Source organism: Argiope bruennichi, chromosome X2, assembly GCF_947563725.1.
Source record: "Argiope bruennichi chromosome X2, qqArgBrue1.1, whole genome shotgun sequence".
Lineage (NCBI taxonomy): Eukaryota > Metazoa > Arthropoda > Arachnida > Araneae > Araneidae > Argiope > Argiope bruennichi.
Window position 1 is genome coordinate 58,012,291 of NC_079163.1, and position 21,417 is coordinate 58,033,707.

Genomic DNA, 21,417 nt, shown 5'->3' on the forward strand with positions numbered 1-21,417 from the left:
TTTTGGATAATAAAGTGTGGGATTTTCGGAAATTTATTTCAATCATATTTAATCATATCCTTTATGACCTTCTTGAAAAATGAATTTATTTCAATAGATTTTTGTCTCGTAAAAAATATCCGTAGATTTCGAAAAAACTTCATCCCCATTAATCAGAGTAATTAGACTAATTAAAGGCGCTTTTAATCTTTTCACGTTTGGTTGGATTTTTTTCAATTCTATCGATATTGTACATGAGAGAAAACGCTTTTTTTTGGAAAGTGTAGTAACTCCATGTAAACTGAAGAATATATTGTAAACTAAATGTATATATTGTATGAAACATCGTTAGAAACGTGTTTCTTACTGAAATGTGCAAAGATGTCAATTAGAAAAACTATGCTCTGTGCAGAGTAAAAGTTGTGAAAATTAATTCTTCAAACTCCCCTTTTTCTAAAAATTACAAAGTGGCATAAAAAAATTATCGAACTAGCTCTGTAGAACACCAACAAATCATAGCACAGAGTTATGGTTGCAACAATATGCCTTTTAAATATAAATAAGCCAATGTGCTTGCTATATGATAATACAGCACACATCGTTAACATCGGGATTTGTTGTAAAGGAGGTTCTATAATCAAATGTCCATGGTTGTAAATGATTACTTAAATCGAGTAATCCGTGAGTTGAACAACTTTACCCCTAAGCACATTACCAGTGTCAAGATGTTAGGCCATTATTGTTGCAGACATAACCATACCCTTTCTTTTCTATATAACCATACTCCTTTACTGATTTTCTACAGAACTATAACTAGAACTTTTTCAAATACCTTCTTAAAATTAGTTCATTAATTCTGCGATCTTTTTAATGTGCCCCATTTAAGTAAAAAATAAGATAATCCAAGAATATTTTAAAACCGGAACTAAGGGTCAAATTAGAATTTTGTAACGTGGGACATAAAATCCCGTCAGATATATTTCAATGCAACATTTATTCTGAAATAATCTTACTCTTTTAATTCTGTATGGCATGCTTATGACCTTATGGGGATCGAAAAGATGTAAAGTCAACAAAAGAATCATGAGGCTTCTTTTACAGCTTCCGGAATTCTACAAGAAACCAGTTTGCAAATTGAAGAATGGGTTGGGAGCTTGTTTTGACGATACTTTTAGGTCAACATCCTTACCGCTATTCTGTCACCTCGCAGAACCTTGACTTTCCTAACAAATTTTATTAAGAACTTTTTCATCCCAGCAGAGTCAAGGGCAGAATTAAATCTGGTGATTCTTATTACAAAACAGAATTAAGTAACTTCAGGTGAGAATCTTATCTCAGATTAATTAAGTAGTAGATTATTAATTAGTAGTAGATTATTTATTTTAGTAGTAGATTATTAGTGAGTAGATTTTAATTGGCAACTTCAAGCCGTTATAAGACAGCCGATAATCTCATTTGCTTTTAATTATCTCTTTATCCCTTTATTATTTGCGTTCATCATGGACATAATACACCATTTCTCTTCACTGGAAATAAATGCATTTCGAAACTTGAATAACATTCATAATTGTTCCTTGTTAAGGATGTAACTTTTGCACTTGAAGCTTGTAATATTATTATGTGAGTGTTTAGTGTATACTTAGTTTGATCTATATGTGTGCTATCATAAAAAATTGATATTCGAGAGCAATTTAGTATTTAATTGAGCAGTGAGAATCAGACACATATTTTTTTTAAATAATCTTCTGCTTTCAAGTTATATTCATAGGTAGCCTCAAGCTATAGATTAAATAATTTATTAATATATTTAAATTATTTTATGACCATAATATGATAAGTATTTAAAATATTTTCTTTCTGTCTAGTCGTCAACTTAGAGTATTGTTCTTTTATTATTTTGATAAATATAACTTGGAATCTTTGATTATTTTTATTTCTTTTGTAAATCATATAATTCGTAAAAAATTTATAATTTGAACGTCTTAATGAGCCTGAATGGTACCTGCTCTTTCATAAAATATATGTTTTTAAATTCAAAGCTTTCTTTTCATAAATGTAAGATAAATCCAAGGAAATGTAAAATTAGAGTTTTGATCAAACTTTTTAATGTCTCGTCTCGGCCTACCCATTTAATTGGTCATTTTTTGTAATTCGGATATCAAGCCATTATCATGTAGGGTACGGGAAATATTACTAAATCCCAATCAAGGCCAAAATCGAAAAAGGTTTTAAAAAAAAAAACATTTGTTATTTTTGCCTTCGACCTCTAAACTGTAAGCCCTGACAAACACCTGATGAACACTTTTGCGTGACTGCGATAAAATCAATAAAAGATTATATATATATATATATATATATATATATATATATATATATATATATATATATATAATCTTTAAAGCGCATTAAACATAGCATGAATGAAATAGACAAAGAAATAATTCAAAATTCATTTATTTACCTTACTTCTGCATTTTAGTAAAACATAGTATTTTCACTCACTGAAACATACTATCCAAATTTCTTTAAAAACTGTTTTACCTTTAGTGATTTTTAGACAACGTAGTGGAATTCATATGAATATTGCATGTTAACTTTCTTGGGACGAAATACAGCACATAAAACCACCATACATTGATATAGAAGAGCACGCTTATTACTTCGTTCTTTTTATAGAGAGCAGATGAATGTTGGACCCAAAATGTAAAAATAATAAATAAATAATGAAATAATTTTAGAGAAGACATTTCAGTATCCTCGCATTTGTTTGATCCATGACAAAAAGTGGGATACTCTTGAGTAGACATCAGGAAAACCACGTTTTGCGCAGCCTGATCCAAAAGAAGTAAGTCCAGCTAAAACCCAACCTCTTGCAGTTTGACAAGCCAAAGGACCACCAGAATCACCCTAAAAATCAAGCACAGTAAATTTTTAGAACTGAAAAGCATTATATTATAATAATAGCAAACTCTTATTAAATAATACTGTGTGTCTATCAGGGTTTTAGACAACAATCTATTTTTGCCTGTTACCGTAACAGGTGAAATCCATTACTTTTCACAACGTAGTCAATGACTTATGGACTTCTCCAGACCCGATTCCAGTTTCTGTAATAATCTCCATTGTACATATTTTATCTTTTAGATTGTTCTCAGGAAAACCAGACTATTTTTTTTTATCTTGACAATAAGAGTAATGCCACAGGAATTATTTATTTATTGGACTCAATCAAGTATGAAAAAAAACTGACACTTATCTCATTTCGTTAAATGAGATTAACTTTTATGGAAACCAAATATGTAAAAATAACATCTTTCAGATAATATTACCTGGCATGTTCCTTTGCCGCCTTCTAAAGTACCGGCACACAGATGCCATGCTTGAATAGGAATGCGGAAATGTGTAGTGTAAACATTACATTGGCTATTGTCAAACACTTGAATGCCGACTGCTCGAAGGTCTTCAGATGCTTTCGACGCTGAAATTGAAACAACATATTAATGCAATCAACCAATATATTTGCCTAAATATTTTTCATTAGTATCTATTTTTATCTCTTATAATAGTGAAGAAAAATCAAAAGGAATTTCACAACATTAACATTATCGTCTGTTATCTGATATTTTAGAAAGGTTTTACCCATTTTATAAACTTTATGCCGTCTGACAGTAACAAAATATTGATAATTGATATGATAGAATACAATTAAGATTATGGAATTAATACTGATGGTAAATAGGCAGATTTTCAAAGACATTAAAATGAAAATTCTCTTCTCAGTAATTGATCAATATGGTAAAAAGTGATAATTTCGAATTCATATTCAGACAATACTGAAAAATTTATTTAGAGACTCCGAAAAATCATTTACTTTATAGAAGAATGGTGTCTAGCAACTTTGAGGGGAATACGTAATCAATTACTAATTTTCTCAAGTACAATTATAAATATTAAAGACTCACTGAAAAACTGTATCAATCTGAAATAATTATTTATAATAATTTAAAGTTATATGTAGAGAATCCCTTTCAAGATCGAAGCGTTCTTGCTAGAAATATTTTTGTGAATACTCATAATATAATACTCATTCTGATATCACATATATTAAAACTTTAAAATTTTAATGACTGCCCCTCGTGTTTTTCTAAAGTCGATAAATGAAAGTTCAAACCGATATCAGAGTGGTTAACTCAGGTATCTTAGTTTCTGTAGAAATAGATATATATAGTTCAGAGTTTATACGACTCTTAACTCTCAAAAAATAAAAGTCCCTGTAACCAAACAAAGCTATCACGTACCTTTCTTTCTTTAGATAAATACAATCCACCACTTTACGTTTTATTAAGAAATAATAATAAATACTAGCATTTTTCTCTCCGTTCCTTGATTATTTTATTTGCGCATGTCGTTCCGTTTTCAGAGACGATAAACGTTAAGACTAATACTTAGTTCTGAGAAAGATAATTTGCATCACTTGAGGTGTTTTTCAAACATCAGAGGTCGTATAATAGGAATATTTTTACATATTAATTCCTTCTTATATTATTTTTGGTCTGTTTCATACTGGAAAGATTTCAATGATAATATGCCCACTAAAATTACTCAAAAATTTTCATAACTAATGGACAATAAAATTGAATAATAAAAATTGAATCATTTTATATAGCAAACGTAAGTACTCGAGTCATCTACTCATTGTCTTATGCTGCATTGTGACTCCAAGAGCTGCCCTTCTCTACAATATCCACATAAATTCCAAAAATAAAATGGTGCCATGTGTTTGACGTTCATCTTGTGTTCATGAATTGATTGCATTTCCTGAAATGACACAATTTCTATAAAAGCCGCGAAATTTCTATGAAAACCGCGAATTATTTTCATGCAATAACTACTAATGAGAATTCCACAAAATCTTTATCTTAGAAGATATTTTAGGTAGAGAAAACTTAGAAACGCAATAAAGCAAAGTTAAACGTTTAACACCAATGAAAAATGCACAAGTAAAAAAGTTTCAAAAACTACGTCAGTAAATTTTTAAATCTTATGGAAATATATTTTTTTTTTTTCGTGTTTATGAACATTAAAATTCGAGTAGAAAAAGGAAAGACACATTTTAAAGATAAGAGATGCAGAATGCAAATATAAAATAAAATACGTATGCCTTTGTAGAAAGCCATCCATTGTCTCATATGCTAAAAGAAAATTTTGTTCAGTGATGAGAAAATCAAAAAGTCCTTTAAATTATATGCTTTCCCAATCTCAACACATTTTTAAAATATGAAAGATCTTTTAATCCTTCAAAATAGATATTTAAGAAAATTAATATTTTTAAACCGTAATTTTATCAGTTTACCAGTCATTACAGATTCTCTGAAATTTTTTGGAAGAGTAAGTTCTCAGATTTTTATAGAGAAAAAAAGATAAGAAACCATGCAAATAATTGCTTGAAAATAATCAATATCTCATATTCGGAGTTCATCGTTTTTCAGTTAAATGTTACGAAGTCTATTTTAAAGCAAAATCAAATAACATTAGCAGCTTAGTATATCCAAATATGATTTCTATAACAGAATACAGTACACTCCCGAGTATCCGGTCTATTGTGGCGGAAGGCAGACCGAATAAAAAAAAATGCCAGATAGGCCGGAGTTCTATGAATAGCTTTTTTTGCCCACCAATGCCAGGAGACAGTTTTTATACCACAATTGACTGTTGCAATACGTATTGTTTCACTTTTTATTGAGTACTAAGCCTTCCATTTATCTCAATGTAATTGCAGCTGCGACCCGGCGAATCATAAACGTAACGTGTCGAGTTCAAGTAGAAGGCTCTGTACTAGGAATTTATATACTGCATTGCACGCTTCAAGAAAAAGTAAATTAAAGGATATAAATTGTTCACATTTTAACATAAATTCTGAAATGCCTAATTTAAATGCCGGAAACATAAACAAAACATTAACATAAATCGTAGGCCTGGTTCTTAAGAAAATTGGCTCAAACTGATTTTATTTTTTACTGACAAATGATTACACAGATATGAAAAGGTAACCTTAAGATAAGAGTCAAAACTTACAGCTTTTAGGTTTTGAAAAAGTCCTTAATAGATGACTTAAAAGACGCCTTGCCTTCCTCATTTATTTACCATAAAAGAAAAATAGGCCGGATAGTTCAGAAACGGGATACTCGGGAGTGTACTGCACTCATTTATGCATTTACTACATATTTAAAAAATGTTATAATAGATAATTTTTTTCAACCTCATGTGACATTAAATATATATAAATCCTAGAATTCTAGAAAATAAAAAAAATTAATAGTGATACTAATATTTTTCTCGATATACCAACAGTATCTATTGGTGTAAGTTCGTGAAATATTTCTTAGGGTGAAATTAAAAATATAAATCTAGTCATGGCGCCGGAACACAAATAGTTAATTATAGTACAAAATGCTACTCACAGAAATCGACCTTTCCCCATCCACTTGCAGTACACACCATATTACTAAAATTGTCTGTTTCCGTTGGCAAACAAATCGGCTTGATATTAGGACTTTCCGGTACTGGTTCCGACAGTTGCATCAAAGCTATGTCGTTATCATAGCCATGGTACCATGGATAATAAAAAACTTGACTTATTGCGATCTTTTTCTCGCTTGCATCTTGTTCTTTCAAATTTTGTTCACCAACTCGAGCTTTCCAGTAGGTTGGATGCGGCAAAACGAATTGGGGACTGCGAAAATTTAAGAATAAAGCAGATTTAATATAAGAAATTTCAAAGATTTTTTTTTTTTTTTTTTTTTTTTTTTTTTTTTTGTATACAGGGGGTTTCAGAAACCTTGACCACGGCTTTTATTTCTTAAATATTGATCACAGACATATACTGTACATTACAAATTTGTGTAAAAAAAGATGCAAAATGTTATGAAATCGATCAAAGTTTATGAGACACCCTGTATATAAATGCGCTATTAAAAGTATTGAATTCTAAAGCAAAATTAGAAAATATTTACTATTCTTAAAAATAATTTTTTAAGAAAAGGTTGATAGCGCATAGCAAGACAGTGTTTTCCATAATATCGATGGTAGAAATACTAGCTGAAAAAGGAAATGGCATTCATTCGTATTGGTGCTTTGTTACATTAGGTGCTTGCATGTATTTTGATCCTTTTTTCATTTCAAAAAGGCATTTATTGAGAAAAATTGGAATAATATATATCAATCAAAATATATTCCATTATTTTCTTCAACGTTTTCCCATTTTCCTCCAGTAAGTCTTGCAATTGATTGCCTTCGAATTTTTTTGGTCCTCCAGGCCGTTCTTTGCCATTGACATCGAAATCACCACTCTTAAGTTGTTGAAACCAAAACCGACAATTGGGATATGACGGCGCAGCATCACTATTAGTTTCTAAAAGTGTCTGATGGGCTTCGGCAGCAGATTTCTTCAAATCAAACAAGAAAGCAATTAATGGTGATAAAGATAACAATAAAGTAATTGCAAATTGGTAAAACCCGAAACAATGGTCGTTTAAATAGACACTTCACATGTTTACCAATAGATATCACTGATTAAAATACATACAAGCACCTAATAAAAATACAAAAAGACTAAAAGCGCACATACCACTTGCTTCATGTGACCTCATTCGATAAAAAATTTATTGCCTGCAGATATATTGAAAGTGAAAACTAAATCATCGGTTAACAAATATCCTCGTATGTATGGTGTTCGATTCATAATACAATTATATTAGTTAGTAAATTATGTTATTGTGGTATTAAGTCCAGGACTCTTTCAGTCCATAATGTGGAATAATCTGTTCAGGAAACTTCAGCTTCGTTTCAGTATGATAAACACAAAGACCATCTTTTTAGCTGGCCTACTTTCATGTTGTATTTATAGTACTGTGAATGAAAAGTTACTAAGTGTCTATTACAAATTAGGTTCTTCTAATTATATTTTATTACTACATTTTCGCATTTATTTAAAACTAGCCGCCTTTGGCGACCAGCCGGTACGCCAATCTGAATGTTCGTTAAAATTTTAATAATTAAATATTTTATGCAATTCCAACTTTAATAGATTCTTCAGCAAAATATTTTAAAACTTCACATTTTGATAGTCATATAATTCACTCATAATATTATAAAGGCCTTCAGTCATAACGTGATATGTATCTCTCTCATTTTCTGTTACCCCTCGTAGAATTTATGCTTTAAATTAAAGTGTAAAGAATTAATCTGCAATTAATATAATAATATTTTTTTACTGAAACAAAGCATTTTTTTTAATAATATGATTATTGATAATAGAGTCACTGAGCGTTTAAACTTTATGGGCACTAAAGAATATCTTTCTTAATTTATGTAATATCTCAAGAATTTGTCAACAAAATTTTCTCAGATTCATCATGAATGGATCGATTCATTAACAATGTTTCATTTTAAATGCATCAAACACTAAGAAAATAAAATGAATCGTTTAAAATAATCGGTCGAAAACAGGTCTAAAAAAACTACTTAAAAAACGATTTACTTAAAACTATAAGCATATATAAAAAATATATATAACTAACATAAATACAATTTAATTACAAAAGCATGCAACTAACCTAAAAATAATTTAAATCACTGAAAACAGGTTAAAAAAAACTACTTAAAAAACGACGTACTTAAAACTATAAGCATATACAAAAAATGTATAACTAACATAAATACAATTTACATACAAAAGCATACAACTAACCTAAAAGTAATTTAAATCGTCCGTTGATAATGGTTGCCATGCCAACAATCAGAACACAGTGCGCATGTGTGAATTTTCTTCGCCTTTTACGGTAACGCAAATGCGTGAATTTTTCTACGCCAGTTGGGGTAACGCTATGCAGATTAGACATTTTTAATTTCCTTTATTCTGTGTTATTTTAATTCAAAAGTACTTCAGAATGAATCTGAAACATGGATTAATTAACAATGTTTAATTTTAAATGCATAAAACATTAAGAAAATAAACAGAATCGTTTGAAATAATCCGCCGAAAAATCTTAACCCTAGCCTCATTACTGTTGGGAGAAAAAAAGAACTAAAGCCTAAATCATTTGGCGTTGGGGAAAATGGAAGATTATTTTGGCGAAAAAGGTGGCGGTGGTTAAAATGGAAGATTTTTTTGGCGGGAAAGTTAGTTTTTAATTAATAATTAAAATTCTAATTAAAATTTCAAAAAATGGGACCCCAGGTGCACATTCCCGACCTCTAAGGTATACATGTACCAAATTTGGTAGCTTTATGTCAAATGACCTGGCCTGTAGAGCGCCAACACACACACACACACACACACACACACACATTGAGCTTTATTATAAGTATAGATGATGCTTTGTATAAAGATATTTAATAATTTGTGCTAAATATTTTTATGATATACTGATAAAAAGATTGATATTTTGTATAAAACTTTTTTTAAATGAAAAGGATGGAAAAATAACAGAGCATGAGCGTAACATCTATGTAATAGTTTTGAAATTACATTTCAACAATTTCATCTCATCCCTAGTGGGATATAAAAAAATTATGCGTGTGATATTTATATTAATGAATACACACACGATAGATAAATCTGCTAATATATCGAAGTGTGACGCCAAGTCAGAACCGACTAAGAGATTCTATATATGAGTAACGAGGTACGTGAAAAATAAAAATCATATCATGCACACATCCTAATTTACTGGACAAATGAGAATAACTGAAACAAAATTTCTCTATATGGGGATTTCTTATTGCTAAGTTTGGTAATCTTTGATAACCATTTGAGACACATTGTTCCACTTCTTGGAACTCCAAATTTCGCTAATTCAACCCCAATCGTTAAATTCAACTATAAATGGAAAAAACTATATTTAAGAATAACTTTTAACTTTCTTTTTTAATAATAGATAACAATTTAAATTAAGCTGGTCCATAATTTTCAGATATAGCACGCTATGTAAAGCCTATTTTTGTTAATTTTTTTCTAGTAAAAAATAATTACGATGTTATTTTGTTGACTGCACCTTAAACTATTTATTCTATATATTTTTTAAATTTTTCATTGAGAAGGCATACATATAATCGTTGGATAGAATTAGGTGTTTCATCAGCTGGAACATTGTGCCGATCGTGTAACTAGGTGGGCGCTATGCCGGAAAGAGAACACCTATTTCTTCATTTTCTGTTCATCTCCTTTTTTCAAGAAAAATGAAATCAATTCAAGGAATAGTGTTTGAGAGGGTCAGAATTCTTGGAAATGACCATAGAGTTGAAACAGTGATATCTCAATTTATATCTCAGCTCTATGGAAATGACCAACCCTTACTATAAGTCTGAAGTTTTGATTTTTTTTTTAATCTATAGCTTTAACAATCTTTACTTATAGCTGCACGGAGTTTCCTGCTCTTTACTTTGAGTTTCGCTAATGTTCGTTTCATATATTGTATAAATATTTTTAATTATAAATACATTATAGCTTATTTTTTATTTTAAATATAATTATCGAATGTTTTTACAAAATTAATTGAATTAAAAATGGAACGTAGAGAGCAACTAAATATTAACCGAAACACCAAAATTGCTTCAAAAATTGCTTCCAATAGCGAATCTGAGCATAACTCCTTGTGGTGTGTAGCTATATTTGCTACACAGATGGACCTGCTGCGACCTTGGATTATGCTATATTGGCTACACAGATATAGCGTGGTACTTTTTCTTATTCAAATTCTAGAGATTTTATTCATTTTCGCGCTTCCATGCAATGTCTCACTTTTCAGAGCTCTAGCGGCGCGGTGTTTCAAGTGATGGAACACCCCTAAAATCAAAACGATAAAGACAATCTTCACGAAATTTAACTTATATACTCCTATATGCCTAAATAGGTTATTTACATTTTTTTTTTTTGTTTGAGTTTAAAATTTAAAGGGTAGTGCGCCGCAAAGGGGGTAAGCACTCATACCATTACTGTTATTACTAATATGGTGAAAGAGGGTATCAGTCAGCTGGGTGTGGACTAAATTCTAAACTCGCGGAGGCAGAAATACTAACGGTCTGAAGGGCTTTTTGGTCAGAAAAGAAGGAATACGATTGTTCTATCTAAAGAAGTTTGCATATGCGATTGCGATCAAGGAACTTGGATGCTCGCTCCATTCGACGCAAGCTGTTCATGAAAAACAATTATGAACTTAATATTCTTAAGAACATAAACTCATCTCTGTACCTTTTCACCGTTAGTGACTCAAGAAGATATGGAGGCTTATTTTCTATCAAATATAAAACATTATTATACCAGCATTAAAGCACTCCGAAATTGGTTCTTTTTCGTGATGCATTAATATTAAAAGCAAATTTTTGGATTTCTGCAGATTTTTCTACTATGCGTTTCGTAGTAAAATATTAATTTGAAATTATCATTAAGCATTATATTGTCCTTTTTGTTCCGAACTAATTCCAGATGAAAATTCTCTGGTAAACATGCGTGTTTGTGTCTGCATACCAGCATTGCTGTTTGGTTGTGCATGCACATAAAATCTGGCTAATGAAACAATATTTACAGAAATAGGATTTACAAAAGGCAGATATTATTTCTATCAACTTACTTTACAACACAATGTGCAGCAGTGAGCAGCCATTGTTTATCAATTAATACTCCTCCGCAAAAATGTGGAATGTTTCCTCTTTGTGGATGATCCAACTCGAGTGAAACCTTTAAAAAACAGAAGACTGTCAATATTCAAAGAATTATTTCAACTTGAAACTTCGCAACGATGCTGTATTCTATCACATAACAATCGTTAAATTTTATAAATAATCAAAACAAAATGCTTTACTTTTTGTTTAGTTAAATATTGATAGTAAAATGTCTGTAATTTTAGAAAATTGAGAGGGAAAGAAAATATCATCTTACATCAGACTCAATATTATTGCATTAGTTATCTTTTAGTTTAGTTACATTAACGTCCTGTTTTAAAGCAACACGGGGACTATTTTGGGACGGAACTCGTAATTTTAAACTGCGGTCAGATGACGAGGACGACACCTGAGTTTGCACCCCCTTCTCCACACCACACCAGCGGGAGGACGTTTGACCCGGACGGATTTAACGTGCACCAGACCCGCTGACACGACAGTTCTTCGGTGGAATCGTGTCTCAAACCTGAAGGCCTCCGGTTCCGAAACCGAGACCTTACCATCAGGCCACCGCGGCCACTAATATAATTAGATGTGAGTAACAATGCCATAGTTTTCTTTCACTTACTTACCTAATGGCAAAGATCAAAAGAGAAGATTATAGGATCTCCTAGATTCTAAGACCGAATTTTATAAGTTACTCCATGGATCTGAAAAATCAAAGATTCGATATTTTCTAGAAATATTTGTTAATTAGCAAAGATAATTGGCCATATTCTTGATGATCATATTTTAAAATCTTTAATTAATAAAAAAACTAATTAGTTAATTTATTGTCACGAAACCTTTATTAAAATCTTTCTAATGCTACTGTGGGCAGCAGTGGCCTGGCAGTAAGGTCTCGGCTTCGGAACCGGATGGTTTCAGGTTCGTGAGCCGATTCCACCGAAGAACCGTCGTGTAAGTGGGTCTGGTGCACGTTAAATCCGTCCGGGCTAAATGTCCTCCCTCTGGTATGGTATAGTGTGGTGAAGGGGGTGCTAGATCAGGTGTCGTCCTCATCATCTGACCGCGGTTCAAAATTGCGAGGGCCGTACTCAAATAGTGCTAGTGTTGCTTTAAAACGGGATGTTAATATAACTAAACTAAACTAAACTTTTAATACTACAGTATTTGTAAGCAAAATTTATAAAGATTATAACAAAACAAAGCCTACGGTTACCATATAGCATATCAGCTACTGAAGGCAACGAAGTATAAATTCCTATGCAAGAAAGTAAACATATATTTAATATTAGCACTCGAAAGGAATAGCAAATAGACGCCTTTTTAAATATGTTTATATAATATTTGTAATACAACAAATATAAAATACTATAAAACACAAAATCCTTTTATCATCCGTATTTTTATTTGTAATTAAAATGAAAATATAAATTGCGCAAATAAATTTACATCTAGTTACTTTAAAAAAATTACAAATTTAAAAACCACCGAAAACGAACTTCTTCTTTAAATTATTAATAATTTTTAAAGAATATACAAAATTTATTTAAACAATGCGATTGGCAGTTCGAAACAAATAAAATGAAACGATTTAAACTATCTATAATATTTTCATTCTTTAGGAATGACAATATTAAAGACAAAATGCTCTTTTACACATATATATGAAGCATTATTTTCATTCAATAAAAAAATTGCTATTTTTGTTCATGAAATATTTTTTTAAAACATATACTATGCTTCATAATATTTGTGAATAAAACTGGGAAGAAATCTATTCATCAATATGGACTTCTACAGTGTACAAACTATTTATGAATGTTCACATTATTTATGTATATAAGTAAGTTATTTACACTAATACCGCAAAAAAATAGTTTCTCGACTTTTTGGGATCAATGCAAATTACCAGCAGAACTGAATAGCTAATAATAGCCTGCAGTTACGAAAAATTGAAATAAAAATACGGATGAATTGCTACTTGCAAAATTGATCTGATAAAATGTGCTTCTTACATGTTGCTAAGTATTATTTAAAAAAATATATTGCAATCGCTGATGAAAATAAAACATTCTGTTATTAATATTTATACTTTAAAGGGACTTTTTATGGTTCATTTTATTTCCAATTTGCTGCTGGGGCCTTAAACTTAGTGCAAACTAAGTTTCAATTGTTTAAAAAGAGATATATTTATAAAAAGTAGGAAATTTCCCAGGAAGGCTGTTTGCAGAGAGAATTCGAATCAATTCAATGCAAATTTCACATCATAAGGTAACAACAGAAAGATTAACCGCGGGGTTCACAGAGTAATGTTTTCACATTTCGGAAAGATTAAAAATTGCTGAAACACTAAATCGCTGCCGAATGAAGAATTATTTTCATTACTTACTAATACCATGATTAAAGTAAAGCTTAGATAAAGTTAAGAAGAAAAATCGAACATAGGTAAAACATTCAATATTTGCGCTTTTGGAGAATTTATCACATAAATAGAATTTGCTTAATTTTAGGTCACTTTATATTATACAAGTAGCAAAATGCACTTACCTGCCAAGGGAATTCCCCACTATATGCTAAGCGTCCGCCTACAATTCTCTCACTTGCATTTCCGTACCGAGTCGCTCCACAATCTGAATAAAAATATAAGAAATGTTATCGATTCTCTAGTTTAAATTTCAATACTATACATCAAAAACATCCTATTAATGTATTAAATTTAAATACTATACATTAAAAACATCATATTAATATATTATTTTATATCCTATTAATGTATTATTTTATATCCTATTAATATATTATTTTATATCCTATTAACGTATTATTTTCAAAAACATCCTATTAACGTATTAGTATCCTATTATCTGAAAACTCACAATGTAAATATTATTTCATTTTCAAACTCCAGTATAAGAAAATCACTGAATCTCAGTTACGGATAACTATTTTTTCCTAATTGCAACAGATTTCATTCTTTGGTGTATAAAGCAGAATGCAAAAGAGCACACTTTACACAAAAAAATAATATTTATTTTAGTAGATTCTAGTATAAATTTTGAAATGAGTGCAGAAATCTGAAGAAGGGTTTATATAATGTTATGAACCTTTAGAAGTAATCAAAGGAATAGAATTTCATTAGTAGTTTATTAGGAGATAATCACTATCTAGAGTTAAATTATTAATTGGGAGGCTCACTATATTTCCAATCGCCTTTATTTCATTTTTTTTTATTACTTGTGAAATATAGAAACATGAAGTATCCAAAAACATATTGCGCGGTATAGCATTGAAAAAAGCAGGAGCTCATATATCTCTTTCTATAGCGTATATGTTAATTTGATTTCTTTCTATGACATACAGACATGCATAAAGCAATATATGCTTTTCTTTTGTCAGAATACATAAGGAACTCCCTATTTTTCTTTTTGTTACAAAACCGTGTATTTCTGTTCTGAAAACCTATATTCAGGATTTTTTGAATATATATAATGCTTAGGATTACCAGAATGTCGATGCAGGTACAAACAATAGATTCTAAATATTTAAAAAAAATGTTCTGCATTAAAAGGAATTTTCTTTCTTCCCCAAATTCCTTGCTCTGACCAAGATCCATAAGAACATTTTTTTTCAATAAATGGTTTTATAATCCTGATTTTATTTCATTATCATGATTTTCCATTTCTCTGTTATGTTCGTCATCTTTACTTTGTGAATAATTATAATCGTCAACTGCAGGATTATTGCGTATTTTTTATCAGATTTTTCAAAGTCACTTTCATAAAATATGTATCTTATTTCTGATATTTTGAGGCAGTTAACATATGTAATAATCTAAGACGAGTTACTTGTAAAAATTACAAGCTTACAATGTAATTTGGAAAAAAAAAAAAATTATGTAGCCATACGTGTAAAAATTCAGATTGTATTTTATTTTACAACTGGCTAAATTCTATATTTAGTAATATAAGCATCGAAAAAAGGAAGGGAAAAGAAGAGAGAACTAAACGATTTAGAATCGATATAAATTATGCTATTGTCATACAAGGAAGAAAAAAAACCCTAAAGATAAAGAAACAAAATATTGCACCCGGAATATGTGAAACAGAATGCATACACTAAATCTGTTACAATTCGAATTCCAAGTTAGACACCATTTACAATTTAATAAACAAATGCTTGAAAACTGTTGGTCGCCAAATGCACTGAATAATATAAAAACAATTTTCTAGAAACTTCTAACACTATTAAACAGAATTTTTTAAACACTGAAACAAAATGTTAAAAATAATAAATTTAATAAAAATTACTTTTAAACACATTTTTACTAGCGTTCTAAAAACATGATTTTTTTTTTTTAAAAAATTCTTTTCTAATTTTTAGTATCAAATTTATAAAAGATAATATAGAATGTAAAACCTTTCTCCTTTTTCTTACAAGGTTGCGCCACTACATGGAATCAAAATTTAATTGAATGATTCTATTAATTAATAACTGAGTTCTGAAAATATCAAAATAATGCATTATCATTGAAAATATGAAAGAGCAAAAAATTTTAAAACTCTACCACATCAAAAATTGTGAAACAAGTCTAGTTAAACAAAACTGCATAAAAACTAAATGGAACATCAAAAAATAGAATCCATACTTTTGTATTTTAAATGAATTTTCATTTTATTAGCACCATTCGGTACTTTTGAAATATCTAAATACCTTAAAAAAAGAAGCACTTTCTTTCGCATTTGCTAGACAACGTAATCGAACATACGAGCATCGTTCAATAGATTTCTTTTTAAAATTGTGCCTTATGAAGAATTCATCAACTAATCATTTCTGAATTTCCCCGTCAAAGAAGAGATTCATTAATCCGAACTCCCTTCATTCAAAATTTTTGACCCGTGGCTAGATAACTTGAAGGAAATTGATCATCTCATATCATGTGATTATACCGTTTTTTAAATAAATAAAAAGATTTTTTTTAAAATTCTCTTCGACTAAATGTCTTTCTCACCGTTTTAGTGTTACAGGCATCTATCAGCTAAAAACTATCGAGCAATGAAGTGGATATTTTCAGATTCTATAATTATGGCTAAATATGTGTTCAAAATTCATTCTTTGATGAAAATAATCCTCATTTTTTAGCAAGAACTATGATATTTTCTATCAGCATAAATTTTCATTCCTTTCAACCTCAATTAATATCAAAAAAAAAAAAAGGCACCCATCGGCAAAAATCCTGCGTACATTTCTTCCGATTTTAAAAATGAGCAGCAGGAGTTTGAACACGCTCTCTAACAATTAAATCTATACGATTTCAAGAGCAAATTGTATTTAATACAAAAATGTAATTAATGTTGCCGAACAACTGAGTTCTAAAAGCTTTTCTTAAATTAAAATCCCCCCCCCATTTAGATGTCGAAAATTGTTCATATTCAGTTCTTATATATCAGATGTTTTTTTATTGATTAACCGCCTTTCTATTAGTACTTATTTATCAATGATGACGGGTTTTAATCACACTTATTTAATACTATAGAGGAAATTTAATCTTCCCAATTACGTACACATTTAAAATACAAGTAACGTAATAAAAATGCTCTTAGTTCTTTTTATGTCAAATCATTCGTTTGATTCATGTTTTTAAACGAATCCTGAATTAAAAGCATCTGATTTTTACTCGTTTTCTCCGATGAAGATTGTTTCACTTTACCGATTCTCCTTCAAGAAAACAATTCATTTCGTATTACTATGTATTGTGTAATGAAGCATGAGTTAAAAATATTGCAGTTACAATTCAAGATAATGAATTTCAATTTCAAATATAAGTTGCATCAAACGTCATTCAGTGCGGAGAAAATCTTAAAATATTTCAATGATAGATCTATTCAAATAATAAAAACTTAAAAGAATCAAAATGTATTTCTAGATTCACCCTAGCTGATTTTTAAACTGAAATGGGAAGTCATATAAAAAAAAAACCTATACAGTATATGAAAACCTGAATAAAATTTGCCAACAAAATCGAATTAGCATAATAAATTATTTGCCCATGTTTTCAAAAAGAAATGAATGAAAAGAAGGAATTAAAAATCGCACACAAGACCAAAAGGAATCTTTCTCCTACCCTTAAATTTATTTAATGAGAGATCAACGCTCAATTTCGTCTTTGAAAATCAAATTTCCACCAGTAACACCTACAAAATATTAAAATAAATGAGAAAACGTTTACTCACTTTGAGCAACAGAGTGTTCAAAAATAATTACAGTAATGAATCCAATCAACAGTGTGCCTTTCATATCGAAGGAATGGCAGAGTATCACCCTCAGATGAGTCTTTTTGTAGATGTGTTCCCCCTCAGCTTTTCAAAAAACCGGCTTCCGTACGATTTGTGCCCAACTCCAGAGGACAACGATCTCACAGCGTAGTTATGTTTTAGGGAGGAGTTCAAACGGGAGCTCTGACTTTCAAAAAATTCGCCCTGTTAAATAAAAGAAGCAGTTCTCACCATTCAGAGTTTGCTAGAAATGATTAATTACCCGTGTTTTCGTTCAGGAAATTGCCTTCGCAAAACAGATTGGAATTCAGAGAAAAAGAACACTTCATCAAATGGTTATTTTGCTTGTAAGATATCTAAATATGCATACATCATTTGTGGAAAAGATATTTCAGACATACGAATATCAAAACACTTAAACTTAATTAACTTTTTTTAACTTTTTAACACTTAAAACACTTTTTTTTTTCTTTTCCATGGCATCTTCAACTACAGATGATTTCATTTCACACTCAATTGTGTAATTGGGGTTCTGTCTATTGGCATCGGTTCTGAGTCAAAATTTGTAGACAGCAATTCGATTTCATGAGTTAGAATGATTTCCTTGATCTGTTAAATAGATAGAATGGACCATTTTTTTTTAATGGCACAAAAGGCAAGATTTGCTAAACTGCGTCAAATAATGATATAAAATCTGTACTTGTATAAGAGAAATTTTAAGTAAAATCAGAAAAATTCTTACACACATATTCAAAAAATACTTAAAGTAGACCAATAAGACTATTGTTTGCATTCTATGAAAATAAATAAGGTTCAAGCACGGTTGAGCTATCTATACCCGGTATTTACATACTTGGGAGAGAAAAAAGTTGCAATAAAATGAGACGTTTACATTTGGAAAGTCTATTAAAATAATCTAAAGTAGAAATTTTGATCCCTGTCCATAGAGACGTCTGTTTCTCGCTTGTCACTATATAAGTATTAAAAATATCGTGATAGTTTAAAGGCGCTTTAGCTCTATGATCAAATGATGGGCAGTATGATGATACAATTGCTAATAAAGAACCTACAATCAGATTCAGTTTTCTGTCGTAAAGAAAATTTTGCTTATTCCACTGAATTTTTATAATAATACTTTATATAGGGTGTTGCCGAATTCGACCAACAAATTCAGAGGGGTGATAGTAGGCATCAAGAGGATTAAGAATCATCATGCAACATAGGGTCCCAATGTTGTATGGTGATTCTTAATCCTCTTGATGCCTACTATCACCCCTCTGAATTTGTCGGTCGAATTCGGCAACACCCTGTGTATTGTCTTTCGTGTCTAAGTTGCGATGATAGTTCATTAGTGATTACACGCAGATTCTTAACAAGGAATATTTCGATATACCTCTGAAGTCAAACGAAGACATTTAAGATGAAAAGGGACTGTTACGTAAGCATGTTGTCCCACCTCTCACTTGTAACGCCCTCTAGCGGTATATGTAAAAAAACATCAGTCTTTGTAACATCATCGACGTAGCAGCAAGCCGAAAGGCAAAGCTCAAAGAAACTCCCAAAAGCGGAGAACCAATAAAATCTTTAAAATACAAAAAAGGTCCGTCATCATTATCGAACCTCTCCATTCTGGTCCGTCGAGCCGGAGACGAATTAGCGAAACTATGGAGAAAAATACAACTCAAAAAGCCAAAGAGTTAAATAGAATCCGTGGAAGGATAAAAGCGAAACTAACAAGTGTTAAAAAGTTTGTTGAAAGTAGTTCAACGGTTGAAGAAGAAAATAAATTCATATTAAGCTGTCAACAAAAGCTGGCAATTGTGGAAGAAATAAAAAATGAATTAGAAATTTTATTCAAGGATTATTTAGAAATCGACGAAGATGAAACGTTAAGCCAGAAGTGCGATCAAGAAATGTTGGATATCGAAGAAGAAAGAAACGAATTAGAGGTAAGTTTGAAATGCTTACTCTCTAATTATAAAGTTAAGGAAAATGTAATTCATAATATAAATGATCAAAATTCAAATTTGAAAGCTTATATGAATCATATTGAATTAAAAACGAAACTTCCGGAATTTCCCTTACAGCTATTTTACGGAGAAATGGAAAAATTCAGTAATTTCAAAAATCAATTTATGTGTCTAATAAACGATAATACCGAATTAACGAATAATCAAAAGTTATTTTATTTAAAGGCTGCCCTCCGTGGTGAAGCTAAATTTATAGAAACAAGTGACGATACATTTGAGTCACTGTTTGCTGCTCTTGAAGAACGCTTTGAAAATAAGCGAGCAGTTGTTGATATTCACATTCGAAATATGCTAAAACTAGAAAAATTAAATTTTGAGTCTGCAAAAGGTTTCCGAAATATCACAGACACAATAAATAAAAGTCTGAGAGGTTTAAAAAGTTTGAATTTAGAATGTAATGAATTAACAAATGCTATATTAGTAAATATAATATTAGAAAGACTTGACAAAGAGAGTAGAAAGGCATATGAAATGTCCATACAATCAAAACAAATACCTTCATTGAAGGAGCTCTTGCAATATTTAGAATCAAGAGCGATGGTACTCGATCAATTAGGGAAATATCCTACAAGTAACAAATTCCACAAGAAATTTCAAGGCGCAATAAATAAGCCGAAAAACTTTCTTCATGATGCGAATAAACTAAGTAATGTAAAGCCATGTATTTTATGTAAATTTGAACATCCTTTACAAAGATGCTCTGAATTTTTAAAAGTGAGTGTTTCTAAAAGAATCGAGCTTTTAGAAAAATATAACATTTGTAAGAACTGTTTGAAATTGCATAAGCCACCCTGCAAATCCACATTCCTCTGCCGAAGCTGTCAAAAATCAGGCCATAATTCTTTGATACATCTGGATCCTAAACTCTTAAGTACGCGCCTTGCAGAAGTAACGCCCCCAAACGCGGGGGAGCAACTTTATGTAAACAATGAACCGTCTGGCTCGTCCAAGTTGCCACAAAAACTAACCCCTGATGCTGAGTCAGCGCTTACAAGTAACTCGAAACTATCTTCAAACATTCTATGCACCGCGCAGTTATTTATTGAAGACGCATTTGGTCAAAAAATAAAAATAAAAGCCCTGTTGGATTCAGGGAGTTCGGTAAACATAATAAAAGCAGATTTGGCCAATTCTTTAGATTTGAAGCGGGAAAAGGTTAATGCATCCATCTCTGGTATTAACGGAGGAGAATTCTTCGTTAAAAATAAATTAACCACTACCATTTTTAATGAAGACAATGATTTTTTCCAGAACTGTATCATTTTTAATTATGCCTAAAATAACGCATTTAACTCCTTCTAAAGAAATTGATATCTCAAAAGTTAACTTCCCAAGTGAGATAAAACTTGCGGATGAGACTTTTCATATTCCTAGTAAAATTAATGCATTACTCGGATGCGAGTTGTTCTTTGATTTATTGAAGGCAGAAAAATTTAGAGCATATGATAATTCACTTTTGTTACAAAATA

General features: G+C 30.5%; 1 protein-coding gene across 1 annotated transcript; it reads right to left on the reverse strand.

Moving 5' to 3' along the window:
• Positions 1 to 2,417: 2,417 nt before the first annotated feature.
• On the reverse strand, positions 2,418 to 18,022 carry LOC129960767 (transmembrane protease serine 3-like). The gene is made up of 6 exons (XM_056074394.1): positions 17,877 to 18,022; positions 14,194 to 14,276; positions 11,610 to 11,716; positions 6,441 to 6,712; positions 3,309 to 3,457; positions 2,418 to 2,886 (listed from the first exon to the last, which is right to left on the reverse strand). The coding sequence occupies exons 1-6, from the start codon at positions 17,938 to 17,940 to the stop codon at positions 2,728 to 2,730; spliced, it is 834 nt and encodes a 277-aa protein (XP_055930369.1). The 5' UTR covers positions 17,941 to 18,022; the 3' UTR covers positions 2,418 to 2,727.
• Between the last annotated feature and the right edge of the window lie 3,395 nt (positions 18,023 to 21,417).